The 23,669-nt window shown below is 36.4% G+C and overlaps 1 protein-coding gene across 2 annotated transcripts in view; it reads left to right on the top strand.

Annotated features, from left to right (window-relative positions):
* ATP10D (ATPase phospholipid transporting 10D (putative)) overlaps window positions 1–23,669 on the top strand; it is a 104,036-nt gene that overhangs the window by 16,512 nt on the left and 63,855 nt on the right. For both annotated transcript variants that reach the window (XM_017540327.2, XM_017540326.2), the window contains exons 2-5: window positions 7,253–7,579; window positions 10,555–10,749; window positions 17,248–17,452; window positions 19,502–19,587. In XM_017540327.2, the coding sequence (XP_017395816.1) occupies window positions 7,290–7,579; window positions 10,555–10,749; window positions 17,248–17,452; window positions 19,502–19,587 (776 nt within the window). In that variant the 5' untranslated portion in view covers window positions 7,253–7,289. The remainder of the gene's footprint in view (window positions 1–7,252; window positions 7,580–10,554; window positions 10,750–17,247; window positions 17,453–19,501; window positions 19,588–23,669) is intronic.

The following is a 23,669-nucleotide window of genomic DNA, read 5'->3' as shown; positions in this document are numbered from 1 at the left end:
AGGGCTCACTGTGCTTCAGGCAGAGCTGGCTACCTCAGATGTGTAGGTCAAGGAGATTTTCATATCATGAGTCTTATTGTGAAACAATTCCTATCTTTTTCTTAGAAATCCATAGATATGAAATTTCTCTGGGCCTTTTATTGACTGTGATAGAGAACTTCTGTGTCTTCCATGATTTAGAACATATAAGAACTTTGGTGTTTTGTTTATGTTTTCTCAGATTGGTTGAGAAGAAGGTTACAAGTCTATCAAAGTCAGGATCCATTGTCTTTCTTACTCAACTTTTGGAAATACTAGTTGAAGATAATTTTAACTGTATTAAATCTGCAGATAGAATTAATCCTTAAGACCTCATCACCAATCTTTTGTATAAACTAGATCTTCACTCTTTTAGTTAATTCTAGCCCTAGACATGAGGCTCTTCTTGTGTCCTCTGTTAAGCCATTAGTGCATAGCTTAGATTTGTACATTCAAAGAAGATGGGCTGCCCAATAACATGAGTGATATCTAATAAATATCTCAGTCTTAATTCCAACTTTGCATTTTGCAATGAAGTTACTTAGCATAGAGTAGTGATTTTCAGACAGTGATCCCAGGACCAGCAGCATCAGTACTACCTGCAAATAAATGTGTTAGACATGCAGACTCCTCAGCCCCATCCCAGACAGAAACCTAGGTGGGTGAGGTTCATGGCCAGGTGCGGTGGCTCATGCTTGTAATCCTAGCACTTTGGGAGGCCAAGACAGGTAGATCACCTGAGGTCAGGAGTTTGAGACCAGCCTGGCCAACATGGTGAAATCCCATCTCTACTAAAAATACAAACAACAACAAAAATTTGCCGGGCATATTGGCACATGCCTGTAGTCCAAGCTACTTGGGCAGCTGTGCAGGACAATTGCTTGAACCTGGGAGGCAGAGGTGGCAGTGAGCCAAGATCAAGGCACCCTGCCACTACACTCCAGCATGGGTGACAGAGAAAGACTCCATCTCAAAAACAAAAATAGGAACAGAAAGAAACTTAGGGAGTGAGGTTCATAGGGCATCTTGAAATGATCATATATATTTTTTTCTTTTAGACCAGTGAACATGTGTATTTTTCAAATTGTTGGCTGGTGATGACCTCAGGAATTTAAAAATGCTAACTGGGCCCAAGAGAATTCATTATCCTGTATTTACCTTTGGTAATCTGCCCTACTGCAAACTTTTCATTAAGCATTCATTAAGGGGAATAGGACTTTTGAGAACTAAATCTGCCTTCAGGTTCATTTGTGTATAGTAAGGAACTTAGTATATTTTAGATACACTCTGTTAGTGATGGATTTTAGTTTTTAATATCTTCTAGAAAATATACTATAATTAAAAATAATGTAATTTAAAATAAGCATATTTGATTATTTAAAATTTAATGTATTAATAGCATTATATACTTGGAGCCAATGATTGGACATCTTGAGAAAATTTTAAAACATTCTTTGAACTTTACTTTTTTCTCTGAAAAATGAAGTGAAATTCTATATCAAGTTGTGAGAACTAAATTAAATGACATGTGAAAAGTATTTTGTAAACAGTAATTATTATAAAAGTGTTAGTACTTATCAAACAATGCTTGATTTGCATTTCTTTAACTCTGATCTTAGTTGATTTCATACCTAAAGTTGATAACTTATAGATTTTGGAAATTTAATTACAGGTTTCGTAGTCTGTGAGTAAATGAAATATTGGATGGGAAACTTAATATCTAGCATCATGCCGGCCTGCTTTAGGACAGCGCTAGACTATTCCAGAGTATTATATAAAATTAATACATTTTCCTTCTAAAACTTTAAGTTAATTTTTGAAGATTATAAATGAGTACCTCTAAGGACAGCAGACTACTGAGGATAGTAGAGTATCTAGAGCTAAAACATTCTTTCTTGGCTTATGTGATCATCATTGAACTTCAAGCACCTGGTTCTTTATATGGTTTAAAAAAGTATGTTTTTGTTAATTCTCAAGACAGAGTTCATATTGTTGGCAGAGCATCAGGTCAAAAAAGCATGAGACCAGTTGGTTTATTAGCAAAAAATGCTGACAAGTTATCTCTTTGAGGAATGGGCTAAATCTTAGAATTACGAATGATGTTATTAAAAATCCCTAAAAGCGCTCCCCATTAAGTTCTTCATTAGAGCTTTTATCTACTAGATTGCTGGACTTTCTCTCAGCAACAGTTGAATGAGACTATTGCTATCTTCAGCTAGTTGGTTGCCTAGCAGCCTCTCTCATTAAATGAAGAGCAAAGTTACTAAAGTGGAGTGTGACCAGGTGGGGCAGTATGAGGTACAGTTTAAGAAAGTAAACATAGATGAATAATCGGTATAGTTGTTAGTATCAATACTGTACACACGAATTCTCAGCTAATATTTATGAATAAATATTGTAGAGAGAACATTTTGTGAAAAATCACAGTGGTAGTTAACCCTTACTTAGGACTCGCTGGGGGTCAAACATTGTACTAAGTGCTTTTCATATATTAACTCACTGAATCCTCACAGCAACCCTTTGAGCAAGTTTAGCTGGCAAGTGGAGGTGCCAGAAATTGATGCTGGCCTCTGGCTCTAGAGCCTGTGCTCTTTATCACTATATGCTATTTACAGGTTTTAGAAATCCACTGGAAGAGAAAATAATGCTCTCTCGAAGGAGTCTTTCAGGTCTGGAGAAGCAGCTTCCTTCTATTAATAAAGGCAGAATGATAGAATCACAAGCTACAAGTGAATATTTCTGTTTCCTCAAACTTAGATCTTATACTGCTACTTCTAATGAAACCCAGGTTAAGCCATGCAAAAGGAAATGGAAATGTCTTTATTTTCTTTTCTGTAAAATTCAGTGATCAACAGACATTTGCATGTCATCTACCTTTGGCCAAGCACTAGACAGACACATGGAGAGGAATTAGGATGTTCTCTGACTTTGAAGAATGAAGCCATATGTAACGCACTATGGTAAGTGCAGTGACTGAGCCATGCTCAGGATTGTAATGGGAGCAGAGCAGAGAATCTCTTTTGGTGTCTTCTAGCGGACTCCTCCCAATCTCCCTCATTCCATGCTCAGGCTAAAACGTCTCAAGGATGTATAGAGGCTGGTGTGGGGAGTGGGTGATACGGTTAACCAGCAGCCATCCAGAAAGAAAGGACAGCATTTGCAGAGGTGCAATGCTTTGCAGCCTCCTTAAGTCATTGGGAGTACTAACTAAATTATGTATTCATGGACCCCATTTCAGATGTTCTGAATCAGAATCTCCAGGGAGAGGCTTTGGAGACTGTGACTAACGGGGGCCCCAGGTGATTCTTATCAGCGGAGCTTGGGCAACACAGGACGAGTAGAATACAGTCTGTTCATGAACGTTGTTTGGGATGAGTTTTGGAGAGAATGGTTGAGAATAAGATTGGGTAGTATAAAGGTCACTTCATGTCATCTGTGTCTTTCTGATTGTTCAGTTTTCTTTTTGTATCCTACTTGATGCTGCTACTTCTCAGGCATTAATAGATACATTAAACTGAGCATTTACTTGGATAACTTTACATTGAAAGCTTTGGACCTAAAGCCCAGCATACAAGATTCCCAACCTTTATTTATCTACAGCTTGGGAAACATTCAAATAGGAGAGTGGGGAAGAGGATGAGCATTGTTTATCTATAGCTTGTCCCATGACTTTTAATCATGTTTCATTTTATTTGTTAGAAGACTGAGTAGCTACTAAGTGGGACAGCTAATGTTTGAGCCTGGGCTTACAGAGCAGGAGAAATGTGATTTGTCAAAAAGGGGTGAGCAAAGTGCTAGTTCCTTCAGTTAAAATAAGTGAACTGACAGCCAGGCATGGTGGCTCATACCTGTAATCCCAACACTTTGGGAGGCAAGACAGGTGGGTCACCTGAGGTCAGGAGTTCAAGACCAGCCTGGCCAACCTGGTGAAACCCTGTCTCTACTAAAAATACAAAAATTAGCTGGGCATGGTGGTGGGTGCCTGTAATCCTAGCTATCTGGGAGGCTGAGGCAGGAGAATCACTTCCACTCGGGAGGTGGAGGTTGCAGTGAGCCAAGATCACGCCATTGATCTCCAGCCTGGGCGACAGAGTGAGATTCCATCCCCCTAAAAAAAGAAAGAAAAGAAAAAAGGGTGAACTGCAAAATGCAGGGTTGGAGTCAAGGTTCATAGTAACCTTTGTTACCATATAAAGATGTGTGCCCACCATTCCTCTTGTTGCCCAGGCTGGAGTACAATGGCGTGATCTTGGCTCACCGCAACCTCCACCTACTGGGTTCAAGTGATTCTCCTGTCTTAGCCTCCCGAGTAGCTGGGATTACAGGCGTGCACCACCATACCTGGCTAATTGTATTTTTAGTAGAGATGGATTTCTCCATGTTGGTCAGGCAGGTCTTGAACTGCCGACCTCAGGACCTCAGGTGATCTACCTGCCTCGGCCTCCCAAAGTACTGGAATTACAGGCATGAACCACTGTGCCTGGTTCACAATCAGTATCTTTTTACTAACATGTACAGTAACATTACTGGATCTGGAAACTAATTCAATGCATCCTAACTAGTATTAATATGAAAGAGAGAAGAAAGAAAATCCCTGTATGCATTGGCAGGTGGTAAGGGTAAGAAATGTTTCGTAGAACTTTTGTTTCAGAGGGGTGTGTGTGTGTGTGTGTGTGTTGTGTGTGTGTGTGTGTGTAAATTCTACTTTGCATCATAGAATGTTTTTCTCACTAGGATGGCAGTTAACACATTTCAAAAGCTTCTGAACTAGGATTACTAAATAGATCCTTGGTTATTCCTGCCCAGTATAAAAGAGTTTAAATTTTAAACTAGAAATGTGAAAGGATTTTCATCATATGTTCAGTAACGCCAAGCCTTGGCTTTTCTCTTCAGTCCCTTCAAAGCACTTCTCTATCTAGTTTAAATCTGTCCTCTGATCCAAGGATCACTTTTCAGGAGAATAACAGTCCTTAAGAGAGCGAGTTCTTACAAAATGGTGAGCTGCCAGCCTTGGAGAATAGGAGAGAGACTCTTATAGGCTCCAGGAGGGGGCCATGGAAGGCAGTGAGCCAGCCCCAATTCTGTCTTCACTAAAATTCCTTGAAAATAAAAAAGGAGGAAGTAAGGGAAAAGGCAACATGGGAGTAAGTAGAGGAGCTAATGTACATTTAAAGATATTAAAAAGGCACAAAGAGAAGGAGACCTACTAATACTTTAGCAAGGAAATGTTTTTTCAGTCATTATGGGCTTGTTTCTTCAGAACTGCGTGACGTGGGGAGAGACGTGGGGAGAGACGTGGTTCTTGTCTGGGTTGTGGAATAAAAAGCTGATTGTTTCTGTGATCCAGTAAGTATGTTTGCCAGCGTGAGGTTATCAGTCAGACACACCACGAACTAGTAGAAGTTAGCACCTCCTGTATTTGTTTCATATTTGTTTGGTTATGCCTGTTTGGACTGTCAAGAAATTGTATTTCAAAATTTAAAAAGGGAAGTGAGATTGGAATTGTTTATGAGCTTGTAGACACTAGAGGGATGACCATTCTTATGTCTCAGTAAGAATTTAATGGCAAGTGAATACTTTTCTTTTAAGGTTTCTGGAAGTAAGTCAAATTGTGCTGACTTTTTCTTTCAACTTTTTAAGAACTATCACATTTGTCATAATGGTCACCTAATGTGCATCTTGTGAAACTAATGAAAAGCACTTAGTATTTATGTTCATTATTTTCCGTTATCTATTGATTCACTTATAAAGCACTCTCTTACGTTCTTATTCTGGGGGAGACATCTAGATATATTATGAACTACTTGAATAACTCAACCTGTCATTATGAGCAGTAGGTTAAAAGGATAAGCCACTTTTATATGTTTGGTGAAGTAAAAACCAGCTTTTCAAATATACTTTGGAGGCAGGCTTTTAAAAAATTATATTGAAAAGATAGTAAGTGTTATTTTGGCCAGTCAATCTTCATTGATTTAGTTCTTTATAAATATTTTAGAGGCCAAGCTCCAAAGGACTAAGAGCTGATAGGGATAGAATTGTATTTTTTTTCTTGTTCCTATCATTAGTATAAAACTGATAAGACCAACATTATGGGTATTTTCTCTCATTCATAAGACGGGCTATCTATTGTGGGTCCAATATCCAGGCACAACTATATACACTCAGAGGCTGTTGCTCTTCCCCTTAAAAGTGACTGTCTGCCTGCAATCCTAGCTACTTGGGAGACTGAGGCATGAGAATCACTTGAACCCATTTGTTTCCCTTTTTGTTTTGATTAGAAAATTCACATTCCAGGTAGCGCTGCATTTCTTGGAAAGTAAGGAAAACTTAGAAATAAAGAAAATAAGGGAATATGTATCAGTTCAATTTTGTTTTGTAGCAAAGTACCCCAAAACTTAATGACATAACATTATTGACATAATTTGGTCAGTGGGCAAGTCGGGCAGAGCTTAGCTGAGACAGCTTATCTCTCGTCTAGTGTGTGTCATCTGGGCACACTCACTTGTTAGTGGTCAGTGGGTAGTGGTGTCATTCATGTGTTTATAGAGGCTATGGTGGTAAATGGGGCAACTGAGACGTGGTGTGGCCTACAGTGGTTCCTAGAGCAGTGTCAGAGAATAAGCTCCAATAAACAAGCACTTTTCAAGCCTCTATTTTGCTGTCTTGTTTGCTAGTGTTACATTAGTTGAAGCAAGGCACATGGCCAAGCCCGGATTCCACAGGTAAAGAAAGACTCTACCTCTTGATTGGCAGAGTTATGCATGCAGAGATAGGGAGAATTTTTGGCCATTTTTGTAATCTACATAGAATGGGTTCGATTGATATCCTATGATCTATCAGACTTTTTGCTAGGTGGTTTACATGTTATTCATTGAGTCCTCACGACAATTTCCTGGCATGCCTGGCATTACTCCCATTGCAAAGATGATAAAATTGATGATCAGATAACTTAAGAGACCTGCATATATTAAGCCCAAATTGTTTGTTTCAAGTTATTCAATGGCCTTTTAGGTGCTGTCTCTTCTTAAGCAACATGATCAGATGCTTACATGATGCAGAATATGTATGCTTTATTTGGTTAAAATGGAATTCTAAAGGCCAACTTTACTTTCTCCCTTACATGTTGAACCGTATATTTATGGGTCATATATTTATTTGGTATAGAAAAAATATTAACATTTCACTATGTGTGAGACAGAAGCTCATGAAAGTGTGGTTCTTGTTTGCTTGCCAGGTCAGCCACACGACCTGGATCTCACCACAGTTTGGACATGACTGAGGCTCTCCAGTGGTCCAGATATCATTGGCGACGGCTGATCGGAGGTGCAACCAGGGATGATGATTCGAGGCCATACAACTATTCCTCCTTGCTCGCCTGTGGGGGCAAGTCCTCTCAGACCCCTAAACTGGCAGGAAAGCACCGGATTGTTGTTCCCCACCTCCAGGCCTTCAAGGATGAGTATGAGAAGTTCTCTGGAGCCTATGTGAACAATCGAATACGAACAACAAAGTACACACTTCTGAATTTTGTGCCAAGAAATTTATTTGAACAATTTCACAGGTACTGTTTTATTTTTGGAAAACAACCTTAGGCTATCATTATCATTGATATATAACTTTTTTTTTCATTGTCATAACCCTGTGTATTACTTAAACATAAGATTTGTGACATCATCCTTGACAATTTTGGTACGAATCTGTTGTGGAATGATGACTTCTTCCATTCACATAGCACTTTCCAATTGGTAAGGTGTTTTCTCTTTACCAGAAAAGACATTGTAATTCACAATATTATAGATTAGGAAATGAATTGACTGTGGTTTAGCCAATATCATGCCAGTGTCAAGTAGCAGACCAGGGGCTGCCTCCAGGGGTCTTCTTACTCTTGCTTTAGTGTTCTTTTCATGAGACCATGCTGCATTTTAATTTCAGATTATTCTTACTTGATAATATGAAGAAATAGAGCTCGGAAGCCAATGCAGGTGTCAGATGTTATTAGATGAAACAGTGACCTAATTCAGCTTAATATCACATTCATGGACATTCTCCTGTGAGTTTAGGCACTGCAAGAAATGCACGTGTGAGTGCCACTCCTCTCCTTGTGGAGTTTGCAGTTGTGCTAGGGAAACACAATAGTGTATAAAAAACAAAAAGACATAGTGAATGCAATGCGTGTTATAAAGGGCTGTCAAGTAGAATGAAAGCCTCAAAAAGAGAAATAATAACACTAACTGGAGCAATAGAAGGGGAAGTGACGTTTGACTTAATAATGGAGAGTGGGTGAGATATTCAAGGCAGGGGTGTGGGCAAAGCATATTTCAGATGGAGGAAGGAGTATGAATAACAGCGTAAAGGCAGTAGCATAGAAGGCTTGCTTGAAGCATGGGAAGTAGTCTTCTCTGACTTACATGTATCATCTATGCTTGGGAACAACAGGAAGTAAAGTCAGAAAGATAGATACAGCCCAGAAGAAAGGTCTTGCTCTCAGGATAAAGAGTTGAAAGCCAAGTCTGCAGGTACAATTAACATGCTTACATCCATATTTCACTACAGAGGCAGTGTAGTGGATAGATGAAAGGCTTTAGAGGTGATGGCAGAGAAAACATTTAGGAAGACGTTGAATATATCCCAGTGAATTGTAATGGACACCTGACCTTGGAACAATGTGGGAATGAAAAAAGGGTAACTACTTACAGATACTGTGGATTTAATGTAATGTATTCAGTGAAAGGAGGAGTAAAAAGAGTATATGAACATGTTGAGCTGTGATGACCAGAGTGATTAATAGAAAAATGAAAAACAAGAGTAAAAAGAACCTTGTCTGGAAGAGTATTTTGTTTTTGTAAATGTATTTAAGACACCAATGCAAGTAAAGAGTTTCTCCATATTCTTTAGCCATTCTACATATATTCATTCTCATTATTCATCCTAAATGTTTCATATGCATTTATTAAACAGTGGCTATGTTTAAAGGACAGAGATGAATTTGTTGAATTAATGGCTATGTAGCATGATGTGTGTTTCATTCTTTTATGGAGTTTGCAATCTAGTTTACCCAATGGAATAAAACTCTGAAACTTAAACACAGTTCAAGGTTAGAGCTATAGGTTTAGATGTGGTCCACGTGAAAAGAGTTGAAGCCACATAGTAGTAGAATTGGTTAGGAAAGAAATTTTCAGAGTAAAAGGATTTGGAGGTGACCAAAAAGAAGTATAAATAGATTATTCTTTTGAGAAGTTTTATGGTCAATGGAAAAATATGTGATAAAAATTCAAGGGCAGGATTGAGATTTTTTTTTCCTTTAAGGAAAAGAGTGTCTTGAACTTGCCATATGGCCAAAAATTAGGAACCCCTGGAGAAATATTTGAATATATAAAATAGAGGAATGGAAGAATTTCCTGAAGAAAGTGGTTCTGAATAGCATAAAAGAAGAAATAGAGGAGTTAGTCACAAGGAGGAAAAAAAATAGGCTTTTCTACTTAATTTTGATTAAGTATTTTAATTCACAGGTGTGAATCTAGGTTTGCTTAAGTCTAATGTTTGGATGTACAAAAGGCTAGAGGGTTGATCATAGTTTTGTTAATTAATTTTTGTAGCACATTAACTGAATTTCTTCTAAATTTTTCTGAACTTTTTTTTTTTTTGAGACGGAGTTTCGCTCTTGTTACCCAGGCTGGAGTGCAATGGCGTGATCTCGGCTCACCGCAACCTCTGCCTCCCAGGTTCAGGCAATTCTCCTGCCTCAGCTTCCTGAGCAGCTGGGATTACAGGCACACGCCACCATGCCCAGCTAATTTTTTGTAGTTTTAGTAGAGACGGGGTTTCACCGTGTTGTCCAGGATGGTCTCGATCTCTTGACCTCGTGATCCACCCACCTCGGCCTCCCAAAGTGCTGGGATTACAGGCGTGAACCACCGCGCCCGGCCCCTTTTTCTGAACTTTTAAAAGAAAATAGTATTTTCTATTGCACTTTTTGTCACATGACAGCTCAAGACTGTCCCACTCAAATATTTACTATTATATATTTAATAAATTATTTATTTATTTATTTATTTCTCCACCCAGGCTGGAGTGCAGTGGTAATGATCTTGGCTCACTGCAACCTCTGCCTTCTGGGTTCAAGTGATTCTTATGCCTCAGTCTCCTGAGTAGCTGGGCGCACAGGTGTGAATCACTACACCCAGCTAATTTTTGTATTTTTAGTAGAGACGGGGTTTCACCGTGTTGGCCAGGGGTGTCTTGAACTCCTGACGTCAAGTGATCTGCCTACCTTGGCCTCCCAAAGTGCTAAGATTACAGTGATGAGCCACCATACCCACCCCTGCTATCTCATATTTATTAAAGTATGACACAAGCCAGGTGTCTAGCAGGATAATGCATAGTTCATTGAGATTTGTTATATTTTGCTAGTTCTATATTCTGTAACGTAAAAAATCAACCTATAGAAACTTATAGAAAACCAATATAGTACTTTGCCTCTTACTTCAGTCCTTGAAGTGACTTCTTAACACCTCCTGTTGTGTGTTTGGGTTGCAGAGCTGCCAATTTATATTTCCTGTTCCTTGTTGTCCTGAACTGGGTACCTTTGGTAGAAGCCTTCCAAAAGGAAATCACCATGTTGCCTCTGGTGGTGGTCCTTACAATTATCGCAATTAAAGATGGCCTGGAAGATTATCGGAAATACAAAATTGACAAACAGATCAATAATTTAATAACTAAAGTTTATAGTAGGTAAGTGTAATAGGAGCTTTGCTAAGGACTATGTGTGTATCATTGAGAAATATGCAGAATGTTACTTTTTTCTCCTTAGGTGTCACCAGATCCGTTTGTGTTGTTGTTGTTGTTGCTGTTGTTTAACGAATATTTCATAAAGTCCTATGGTGAATTTTATTCAAGTGTCAGAGGAAAACAAAAATGTATAAGCCATTGTCAACTCAGGAGCTGAGAAAACAAAAGCTTCTATAACTCATGCATAAGTGGAATTAAAAGAATTGAACTTCAGAGCCAGGCATGGTGACTTACACCTGCAATCTCAACACTTTGGGAGGTCGAGGCGGGTAGATCACCTGATCAGGAGTTCGAGACCAGCCTGACCAACATGGTGAAACACTGTCTCTACTAAAAATACAAAAATTACCTGGACATGGTGGCTGGTGCCTGTAACCCCAGCTACTCAGGAGGCTGAGGCAGGAGAATCTCTAGAACCCATGAGGTAGATGTTGCTGTGAGCTGAGATCGCTCCATCGCACACCAGCCTGGGGACAGAGCAAGACTCTGTCTCAAAAAAAAAAAAAAAAGAATTAAACTTCAAACCATAAGAAGGAAAGCAAGCACATCGTTTTTAACCAAAGATGTTATAATTTAGGATTAAGAAGAGGATGGGATATGCAAATTAACGAATATGAATGTCTGTGAAAAACAAGCTGGGATATATAAAAAAGATGGGAGCCAACTACCTGCAGAGGAAAAGGATTGTGAAAAATGTAGGTGAAGCCTGTAATCCCAGCACTTTGGGAGGCCAAGGAGGGAAGATCACTTGAGGTCAGGAGTTTGAGGCCAGCCTAGCCAACATAGTGAAACACTGTCTCTACTAAAAAAATACAAAAATTAGCTGAACATGGTGGCAGGCGCCTGTAATCCCAGCGGCTTGGGAGGCTGAGGCAGAAGAATTGCTTGAATCCGGGAAGTGGAGGTTGCAGTAAGCAGAGATCGCATCACTGCACTCCAGCCTGGGTGACAGAGTGAGACTCCATCTCAAAAAAAAAAAAAAAAAAAAAATGGAGGAGAATATTCTTTTTGTGTGTGCACAAAACTAGATGCATCCCATCACAGTAACAACAGAGAGCATTCATAGGAGGAGGTCTTTTTAGGGGCATATTTGCCGTGTTAGAGACTTGTATTTTCAGTATTGATAAAAGAGAGAGTCTATGTAGCCAAGAATAAACTCAGTTCATGTGAGTTTTAAACTGTGGTGTATATTATTTGCAGCTCCTGGGTTTTTATTCTTAGATGTAAGTTTACACTTAGTAAACAGTATAGATAAATATAACTTGCCTTCAATCTTATGTGACCCAAAGAGGAAAATGTTAGGAAAGGCTTCTCTGAAGAGGTGATATTTAATCTGAAAGCTGCAGAATTCAAATTTTGTTCATTATTAGAATTCTTCAGTGACTTTCACAATGTTTGTTTTAATGATCTATCAAGAAAACAAGGAATAGAACTTTGTTTATTGTTTGTAAGGTGATTTGAGATTTCTTGGAAAATGAAAAATTATTTCTATTTTTTTCTGTTCTACTCATGTCCCATCTAAAGGGAACCAGAAAAAAATATGTGTTGTATTTTAAAATAAAATAATGGGATAAGTCCATGGTTTTTATTTAAAGTTATAGAGCATTTTACTAAAACAGTTCTATTAATAATTTAGAAACATTTGAATGCTTATTATATACCAGGGATAGAGAACTAAAATGTCTGTAGAGTCACTGATCTCGAAAAATAGCTATAAGAAACATTATTTTACAATGATTATATGATGAACAAAGTTCAGAATTTGACCAATTTTAAGATTAACCAGTGAATCCCAAATTGATCGAATAGAAAGAATGCTTATTATATATATTTTTGAATACAAACTCAAATATATAAATAATTGCAGGCCAGGTGCAATGGCTCACACCTGTAATCTCAGCACTTTGGGAGCCTGAGGTTGGTGAATTGAGTGAGTTCAGGAGTTTGAGACTAGCCTGGGCAACATGGCTAAACCCTATCTCTACAAAAAAAACAACAACAACAAAAAATTAGCCAGGCTTGGTGGTGTGTGCCTACAGTCCCAGATACTTGGGAGGATGAGGTGGGATCACCTGAGCCTGTGAGGCAGAGGTTGCAGTGAGTTAAGATTGTGCCACTACACTTCAGCCTGGGCAACAGAGCAAGACCCTGTCTCAGATAAATAAAATAGTTGCATATTTTAATTGCTAATTTGGAGTTGGCAGTGTGTGTTTATTTGCTTTTCTGGATTGTTCTAAAACGTTTAATCTGATTCTCCCACTTAGCTGTGTAACCTTGGGCAGATTACAAAAAGCAGCTAAACACCCAGTTTCTTTCATTATGAGTGTAATAATAAAACTTACTTCATAGCACCTAGTCTTTTCCAAGTACTAAGTAAAAGCCATTATGATTATTATTATAGGTTAATAATGACTGTTTGCTAGAGTTTATGTTTGTCACATCAAGTCATTTAATCAACATTTGAGAACTCCTCAAAACACTGCACAATTTTTAAAATATTAAAATTACCTGTTAGAAGACCTAGTATAACTTTTTTCTCAAGTGTCCTTTTAGATATAATCCAGATCTATTTTAGATGATTTTCATATAAACTTAAAAATGAGATGTAGTATTATAGTCATTTATTTAATATCCATTTTAAGGTGTTCCTTTATGTTTGTGTTTCATAAGAGGCTCAGGTAATTTTATGCATTTTTATCTATATATGATATAATTTGGTTTTGTTTGGTATTGTAGAAGAAATAATGCTTATGTTTTCCCCTCAGATTATTTTATTACAAGGTTATAAAGAAATAAAGATGGGATATAAAACCATGCCTTATTGATTTAAATATGCTAATGTAAACTCCTATGAAATACAAAGAAATCAACTTAGAAACAAATTATTTCTCCACAAAGTTAGGGTGAAATTATGGAGGCTATTTAACAAGTTTTTGGAAGAAGCATATTAACATTTATAAGCAGAAAATTTGGTTCTTATTTGTAATATGTGGTATTTCACAAGGTGCTTAATTTTCTATAGAAAAGTATCATTTGGAATAACAACCATTAGTCTAGAAATTAATCATTTAAACTCTATTATGCCTCCAATTAAGTTAGAATGAACTATTATAGAAAACCTGACTTTCTTAAGATTGCCTTTAAAATAGGCACCACTTGTATGGTTTTAAAATCTGTTTTAACATAATAGAAGTGTCTTGAAAATAAGGCTATTAATCATTCAGCAAATCTGAGTGCCCGCTATGTGATAAGCACTGAGAGACTTAGAGGATTTAAACTTAAATTAGGTACAATGTTTGCCTTCAAGGAATGTGCATTATTTTATGACCTTTAAAAACCATGTTATTGATGTTAGAAGTTTCAAAATATTAGCTAATGTTAACATTTTAGGATTATCTCTTAAATCCATAGAATTTCATGATTTGTGAAATGAGACCTTCAGTAGCCATCTAAGATAATTAACCTTATATAAGATATTATACAAAACAAATATTTTAAAGTAAATTCTTTACATTTATTTCAAAATACACAGGTAAACTACATTTTATTTGGTGGTTATTAGAAGTGACTGCACTTGGCAGTAAACTCTAGTATTTAAGAGAGTAGACTCTGGATATACCTGCTTTGTTTCAAATTATAGGACCACTTAGCCATGTAGCACTGAGCAAGTTACTTAACTTGTCAAGGGCAGGTTTTTTTTCTAATTTTTAAAACTGGTTGTAAAACCAACCACAACATTGATTCAAAAATTAAATGAGTTGATATATATAAAGCATCTAATAAATCTTAGCTGATGTTGTGTCCAATGATAATTCATTTTTTGCTCATTATAAATAATTTAATGTCTTATTGGAAACACACTAAAAATACCAAAAAGAATAATTAATTCATAATTCTACCCCTTCTGTCTTTAAATATCAAGTGAAGTAGGTGTTCACATTCCCAACCCTTCATTCTTACCCCTCCCTCTCTTTCCTTACCAGCTCCCATCCTAGTTGAATCTCTGTTGATTATTCAGTGCGTATTATTCCCAACTTTTCCTAATGCTTATGTAATAGAGCTGTTTGATACTGGACTTACGAAGAAGCAAAATTGGCCTAGAAGTTTTCCTGAAGGAGGGATTGTGGGTGCTGTGTCCTGATCAGTGACAGTCATACACAAGCACAAACCACCAAGGAGATGCAAGAAATTCTAGTTGGACCTTTGGACCTTTAGACTCTGGGGAAGAAGAAAGTTCTCTTACTAGTTTTGATTATATATCAGGAAAGGAAATGTAGTCTTATTTTTGCATCCCCGAACAATGCTCACAGCCACATTTAACTAGCTTGGAACATTTACAATGTTGGAAGACGCTAGCTGATTCACAGAGATCATACTTTCTTCTTCACTCTTCCAATCAACAATTTTACGTTACCAACTTTCTTCAAGGCCACCTGACCTAACAGCCAAATACTGTAGGCATTTGGGTTTTTACTATACAGGACTCCTCTGTAGCTTTCAGCCATTGTGGCTCCCTCTTACAAATTTCCTTCTTCCTTGATTTTTGTGACACCACGTATCTTAGATCCTCTTTCACCTTACTATCATCTTAAGGATTCTTTCCCTAAGAAATATCCTTATCTGCAATCAACGGCTGTCTGTGTACCTGGGACTTCCAAATCTATATCTTTACTCATAATCTCCAGATCAGGACCCTCAAACTGCTGGGCATCTTCAGCTGCACATCCTACTCCAAATAAAACCTTTTCAACCTGAAGTTATCTAACCCGTGATACAACCAGTTGCTTCTAAAATCTGAGACCTATGACAGCACCATCCATCACCACATTGAACACGTTAGGGACCATAGTGTCATCCTGGATAATTCTTTTATGTGTAATAAGTCCAAAAACTTGCTTCTGTTATCTAATATGTCTTGATTTCATCTTTTATCTTTCTGTGTTGCTACTGCCTTAATTCTGATCACCTTCATCCCTCCCATGGATTATTTTAGTAACTTACCACTGGTCTCTTGGCCATACTCCTAAATAACCTGCCATCCAAAAATCCATTCATTACTTCATCTCAGGAGTTGGCAAACAGAAGTAGGGTCACATTCTTTATGTACTTTCCATTTTTTATGGAATGAAATTCCTACTCCTAGGTATGGCATGGAGGACTGAACTGTCAAAATAATACCGCTGCCTACCTTTTTTGTCTTTTTCTCTGTTACCCCCCTCTATAGGAGAATAAACTGATATGCACAGACACTAGGAAAAGTTTGGTAAAGACAAAATAAACTGTTGATTTGTCTTTCTCCATGGACCAATAAACTCTTTAGATAATCAAAGATTTCCTTTAGTTGGTTTTAACCTTGTCCATTTGGTATGTCCTGAAAATGTACTTCTTAGGTAGTCTTTTAAGCTAAATATTTCTTGAAATATCTGATATTATTCTGTATGGCAAAAGTTGTAAAAGTATTGGTGTAAGGTGCCATTTCTATTTAATCTGATGAAATAAAATAAGTGGATTTTATGATATTTGTCACAAATGTTAGTTTTTATTTACATTTAGGAGACAGTGCAAGGAATGAGACAGAGCTGCTTAACTTTTGTTGGTGGCATCATATGTGAAATGCTATCTAACTAGCTCAAATGACATATGACATTCTACCATACAAATGTCCTCATTCTACCCTAAGGAAAATGCATTATGACACACAATGATAACTCATCCTGTCTGCCTGATGGTAAATGCTGAGAGCAGATGATGTGTCTTATGCACCTTCAGATCCTCCGTACCTGACCGCAGAGCAGCATGAAGGAATTGGTTTGTATCTGAATGAGCCCATCAAATGTTGATTGTAATTTTATTCCATAATTAGACTCAAACAGCATAATGGTTCAAAATCCCACAGGAAGAAAGAGCTGAAAAATATGTTTTAGTGGCTCAGTAACTAAATTTTCAGGTGAAGCATTTGTAGAATTTAGGGGTTGCCAATTCTGAGGCTTCCCTTTTAGCATTTTGTTTGTTTTTGTTTGTTTGTTTGAGACAGAATTTCGCTCTGTCACCCAGGCTAGAGTGCAGTGGAGTGATCTAGGCTCATTGCAGCCCCTACCTCCTGGGTTCAAGTGATTCTCCTGTCTCAGTCTCCTGAGTAGCTGGGATTGCAGGTGTGTGCCACCATGCCTGGCTAATTTTTGAATTGGTAGTAGAGATGGAGTTTCACCATGTTGGCCAAGCTGTCTTGAACTCCTGACTTCAGGTGATCCACCCACCTTGGCCTTCCAAAGTGCTGGAATTACAGGCATGAGCCACTGTGCCTCGCCCCTTTTAGCATTTAATAGACTAAAATTTACCTTAATACTTAATATATACTTTATATACTAAAAAACTTTTAAAAAAACCATTGTATGTATATTTTGCTTGATATTCTTTTTTTAAACTTTTTTTTAATTATAGGAAAGAGAAGAAATACATTGACCGATGTTGGAAAGACGTTACTGTTGGGGACTTTATTCGCCTCTCCTGTAACGAGATCATCCCTGCAGACATGGTACTACTGTTTTCCACTGATCCAGATGGAATCTGTCACATTGAGACTTCTGGTCTTGATGGAGAGAGCAATTTAAAACAGAAGCAGGTGGTTCGGGGATATGCAGAACAGGCAAGTCATGTGTTCTCGGTTGTGGCTTATTCACATTTTTTTTCTGAAGATGGCTGAGCTCATTTTCACATTACAGATAAAGAGATTTTTAATTCATTTTCACCAGGATGAAATAGAATCCCAGAAGGTGTAATTCATTTTCAGATATGAGTGGAAGCGTACTCTTTTCTAGATAAGAGGATAAAATGACTTCAGAGTTCACACACTTTGGTGGGGCACTCATGTTTTTGAGAATGGAATTAAAGGAACCAGACAGAATTATTTGCAATTTGGAAAAAAAAAAAAACACCTGCTAATTTATTTTTCTTAAACTTACACTTTATATCTAATTTTTGGTTGATCATTGTTTCTAAAATCTGTAATTACTTATATACCAAAGCTTAAGAGTTTTGTAGCTTCTCATGCTACATAGCTTTTAGACCTTTCTTAATATTGTGCAGAGGGAAACAGAAACCTTGAAGTTATATTGACACAGATTTAAATGAATCGCAGTTCTGCCATTAATTACTGTGTGACTTTGGACAAGTCATTTAAACACTTTATGCCTCAGTTTTTTTAATCTTAAAATGAAAATAATGGTACCTGCTCTGTAGCATTATTGTAGGATTTAAATGAAATAATATGCATTGAAACATCATATATAGTATCTAAATGTCAGTTTCCTTCCCCTTTCTCTGAAAGCACTTGAGATGAAATAATTTACAATTTAATGATCTTTTTCTTTCTTTTTAACCCAAATGACTATTATGTTAGGATTTCTTCATCTTACACTTATAAACCAAAAAAAAGTGTTTTAGCCTACTAATACCTTTATCTTTTGGTAAATTTCACCTTGTCATATTGGTACCACCTCTCTACCTATGGACTTCATTTAGATCCTCTGTGATTTTTATGCCTAATAGACTACTGTCATTGTCACTTTTATAAGTAGTCTTGTACCAAAGACATTGGTAAAAATTCTGCACAACGTAACATCCTGTTGTAAACTACATACCCACTTTGAGTATTAATCAGCAATTCATATTTGCCATTAAAAGTAATGGCAAAAGCACATTACTTTTACACCAACCTAGTATTAATCAGCACATTGTGGGTTCAATTAAGGGTGAATCTGGTGACCTAGATTTTAATCCTGCTCTAAACACTTTCTTGTTTTGAGAACTTTGGCAAATTACTGATTCTCTTTGTGTCTGTCTTTCCTCATCTGCTAATTAGGTCTAATTACTATAGTACCTTCCTCATGGAGTTGTGAAGAAGAAACTAGCTAATATATTAAAAGTGCATAATAGATTTTAGTGTGTCAAAAGAACTCTGTAGATATTACTCATTAGAAAATAAATCATATCATATGTTAATATTTTTCATGTTTCCTATTATATACATATTAATTCTGATATTTATCAATATCAATAGCATTTACCTTACTGGTCAAAATGGATATGAAAATAAAAGTAATGAAATAATGTTGATGTGGCTTGTTTTAGGGAAATCCATGCCTTAAAGGAGCTGTGTCCTCCAAAGGCACTTCGCTTATTTGTTCATTCCTTTCATAAAGAATTCTGTAATTGTCTAATCCATTGGAAAACTTTATAGATATTGATGTTTAGTTTATTTTTAAATTGTTATTTATAAAATTTGGCTGAAATCGAATGCATATGTGCTCAAAGTGTTCACATATACATTTAATCTCAAAATTACTTATGTGATTAAAGGCCAACAACAAAAGTATGTTCAGTTTTTCAGTGCTTTATTGATAAAAAGGTGTTTATAAGTAGAAACTCTCTTCTAGAGAGTCCTACGTGAATTTCAGTAAATGACTGAGACATTCCCATCAGCTGCAGATGTTTATTAGTGCTCTAGGACCATTCTGATTCCATTTATGGATCACATCATTATGCCTCTACTTTCCTTCCTTTGGGAAATTCATGATATAAACTTCACTGCAAAAAAGGCTTAGCATTATTTTAAGAATTGGTGAAGTGATAAAACACTTCAATATTAAGGATTTAATCTTGAATTCTTGTTTTGTGATTCAAAAAATACTTTTAGGACTCTGAAGTTGATCCTGAGAAGTTTTCCGGTAGGATAGAATGTGAAAGTCCAAACAATGACCTCAGCAGATTCCGAGGCTTCCTGTGAGTAATACATGACATACCTTTGTAGGCGTGAGTGGAATTGTGTGTTGCAATTGTACTTAACTTGATAAAGTGTTTCTGTACTTATACCCTTGTTAAATCACTAAAGGTTGTAACTTTAGCCACCTACTAAAGAATTTGGCTTATTTTAATTATTTAATAAGTATTTACACACACACACACACACACACACGCACACACACAATTCATTCTGTAGGCAACTTATGGCATCCAGATCTCCTTTGCAAGGGCAGCTAGAATTTGGAGTCCTTACCTAATTTCAGGCATCAGCCCATAAATATTCTGTGGCCTTGAGCCAAACTTTGATCCTCAGCTTCCTGATTTTTAAGAGAAGACAATTAGACCTACTTCACAGTGTGAGAAAAGCAAAGTTCCCAAATCATATATTGAAATGTGAATTATCCTGATACTATTACCATGATACCAAGAGCATATAAAGACATTTAATGGAAGACAAATATCCCACATGAGCATAGATGCAAAAATTCCACACAAAATTATAGCAAATCAAATCCAACAATGTATGAAAATGATAATACATCATGACCCAGTGGGATTTATCCCCCCAAACCTCAGGATTGGTTCAACATTAGAAAATAGTACTATGTAATTCACTATACTAGGACTGTATTAAACCATATTAAACAAATCAAAAAGGAAAAACCAGGTGGTTATCTCATAAGTGTAGAAAAAACATTTTACAAATTTAATTTCCATTCCTGCAAACTAGAAGTAGAAGGGAACTTAATCTGATAAAGGGCATCCATGAAAAACCTAGAGATAGCAGCATATTTAATCATGAAATAACTTCTCTTCTAAGATCAGGAACAAGACAAGCTTACACTGGAAGATCTGGCTAGTGTAGTCAGGCAGGAAAAGGAAATGAAAGATATCAAGCAAGAAAGAAGTAAAACTATCTTTTATTCACAGATTTCACAGATGGTATCATGTTCTTTGTAGAAAATCTGATGAAATCTCCAAAAAAAAACTACTAAAAATAATGATTTAGCAATATTGTAGAAAACAAGATCCAGATAACAAAAATCAATTGTATTTTTGTATGCTAACAATGAGCAGATATTGAAATTTAAAAAAAATACAATTTATTCTAGCATCAGAAAAATGGAATGCTTAAGTATAAATCTGACAAATAATGTGAACTACCTGTTTTTCACTAAACACTAGTGAAAACAAAATTCAAGAACTAAATAAGTGGTATCAGTTTTCCCCCAGATTTATCTATAGAGCCAGTGAAATCCCAATCAAAATCTCAATAAGGTCTTTAAGGAATTGACAAGCTTATTTTAAAATTTAAGTGGAGATGCAGAATAACTAAGGCAACTTTGGAAAAAAAAATAAGAAAAAAGCTAGAGGGCTAAAACCACATGATTGTAAGACTTTTCAGAAAAGTATAATAATCAAGCCAGTGTCATTTTGGCATAAAGATAGACCAGTAGATCAGTGGAAGAGATTATGTAGTCCAGAAATACACCAATGCATTTATGGACAATTGGTTTTTAACAAAGGTGGAAAGACAAATAGATGGAGATTGGTTATGTTTCAACAAACAGTACTGCAACAACAGGGTATTTATGTTTCAAACATTAACTTTAATCCATACTGCTCACCACTTACAAAAATTAACTCAAAGTGAATCCTAGACTTAAATGTAAATCTACATAATAAAAACTTTCAGAAAAAACATAGTGGAAATCTTTTTACTTTGTATTATACAAAGATTTCTTAAATACAACACCAAAAGCACAATCCATTAAAGACAAAAATAAATAAAAGAACTCATCAAAATTTAAAATTTCGCTCCTCTATGATACTGTTTATGGAATGAAAAGACAAGTCGCAGACAGGAAGAAAATATTTGCAATCCATGTATTTGATATGGGACTTAAATATTCAAAATATGTAAGTCCCATATTTATTCAGAATATATAAAGGCCTATAAAAATTCAGTAATAAAACAAATAATACAACTTTAAAAGTCGTCAAAAGACTTTGAACTAATGTATTTGACATTTGAATGCAAATAATTTTGTGAAAAGATGCAGGTTAAACCACAGAGCTTTACCTGCTAAAATTAAAAAGATCAACTGTACCAAGTGTTGGCAAGGATGTAGAGGAACTTGTACCCTTAGATGCTATTAGTGGGAATGTAAAATAGTACAACCACTTTGGAAAACAATTTGGAAATTTTGGAAAAAGCTAAGCATATGCTCATTATATAACGTGACCATCCCACTCCTAGACAATTACCCAAGAAAAATAAAAATATGTGTTAATTCTATGACCTGTATACAATGTTCATAGCAGCTTTATTTATAATAGCCAAAAACTGGCAGAAACCCAATGTTCATCAACAGGTAAATGGATAAACAACTCAATAAAGTTGGTTAAAATTCTAAGAAAAGTAACAATAAGATGGAAGGAAATGTAGAATATAATAGTAGTGTCTTTTTTTTTTATTTTTATAGGTTCAGTGGTACATGTGCAGATTTATTACATGGATATGTTGTGCAATGGTGAGGTTTGGGCTTCTAGTGTACCCATCTAAATGGTGAATTTTTCCTCATAGGTAATTTTTCAACCCTCATGCCCCTCCCACCCTCCTTTCTTTAGGAGTCCCCAGTGTCTATTATTTCCTTCCATATGTCCATGTATAACCATTCTTTTTTTTTTTTTTTAAGGAAAACAAATTGTATGCTTTACTGAAGCTTGATTATAAGTGATGCAGTTAAGAAATACATTTTGTCTGATTTTCCAAGTAAAAGATCTTTTTAAAGCTTTTTAAAGCATTTTTAAAAGCTTCTATGTAAATAAGCATGCAATAAATGCTGTAGAGAAGTTAAATAAATCTTCAAAAATTGTGAAAAAAGTCTGATTTTGTGAGTTTGTCATAGAATATTTTAATAGAATTCTGTTTTGTTATTTTGAAGTAGGTAAAACCAGACCAGTAATACCATGGTGTCTTTAGAAAAATCTACTATAGCAGATAGATATCATTCTTTTTTTTAAAATTATTTTTTATTGCATTTTAAGTTTTGGGGTGCATGTGAAGAACATGCAAGATTATTGCATAGGTACACACATGGCATTGTGACTTGCTGCCTTCCTCCCCATCACCTATATCTGGCATTTCTCCCCATGCTATCTCTCCCCAACTCCCCACCCCCTGCTGTCCCTCCCCTGTTTCCCCCCAACAGACCCCAGGGTGTGATGCTCCGCTCCCTGCATCCATGTGTTCTCATTGTTCAACACCCGCCTATGAGTGAGAACATGCAGTGTTTGATTTTCTGCTCCTGTGTCAGTTTGCTGAGAATGATGGTTTCCAGGTTCATCCATGTCCCTACAAAGGACATGAACTCATCGTTGTTGATGGCTGCATAATATTCCATGGTGTGAATACCCATTCCTTAGCTCCCACTTAAGAGTGAGAACATGCAGTATTGATTTTCTGGTTTTGAGTTAGATCACTTCAGACAGTGATCTCAGACACCATCCATGTTGCTATAAAGGCACGATTTCATTGTTTTTTATGGTTGAGTAGTAGTTCATGGTGCCGTGTGTGTGTGTGTGTGTGTGTGTGTGTGTGTGTGTATCAATCACATTATCTTTAATCATCTGTTGATGGACATTTAGGTTGATTTCATGACTTCACTGTTATGAATAGCACGACAAGAAACACATAGGTGTGGGTGTCTTTTTGACATAAAAATGGTAGTTCTATTTTTAGTTCATTGAGAGGTCTTCATACTGTTATCCACAGGAGTTGTACTAATTTACATACCCACCAATGGTGTATAAGCATTCCTTTTTCTCTGCATCCTTGCCAACATCTGTTATTTTTTGACGTTTTTAATAATAACCATTCTGACTGGTGTGAGATGGTATCTCATTGTGGTTTGAATTGGCATTCCTCTGATGATTTGTGATACCATTTTTTCATAGGCTTGTTGGCCGCTTGTATGTCTTCTTTTGAGAAATGTCTGTTCATGTCCTTTGTCTACTTTTTAATGGGGGTATTTGGTTCTTTTGTAGTTGTTGCTTTG

This window comes from Cebus imitator, unplaced genomic scaffold, assembly GCF_001604975.1.
Source record: "Cebus imitator isolate Cc_AM_T3 unplaced genomic scaffold, Cebus_imitator-1.0 Scaffold124, whole genome shotgun sequence".
Classification (NCBI taxonomy): Eukaryota; Metazoa; Chordata; class Mammalia; order Primates; family Cebidae; genus Cebus; species Cebus imitator.
Note: the sequence above shows the minus strand (reverse complement) of the source record. Positions and strands in the feature narration are given on the sequence as shown.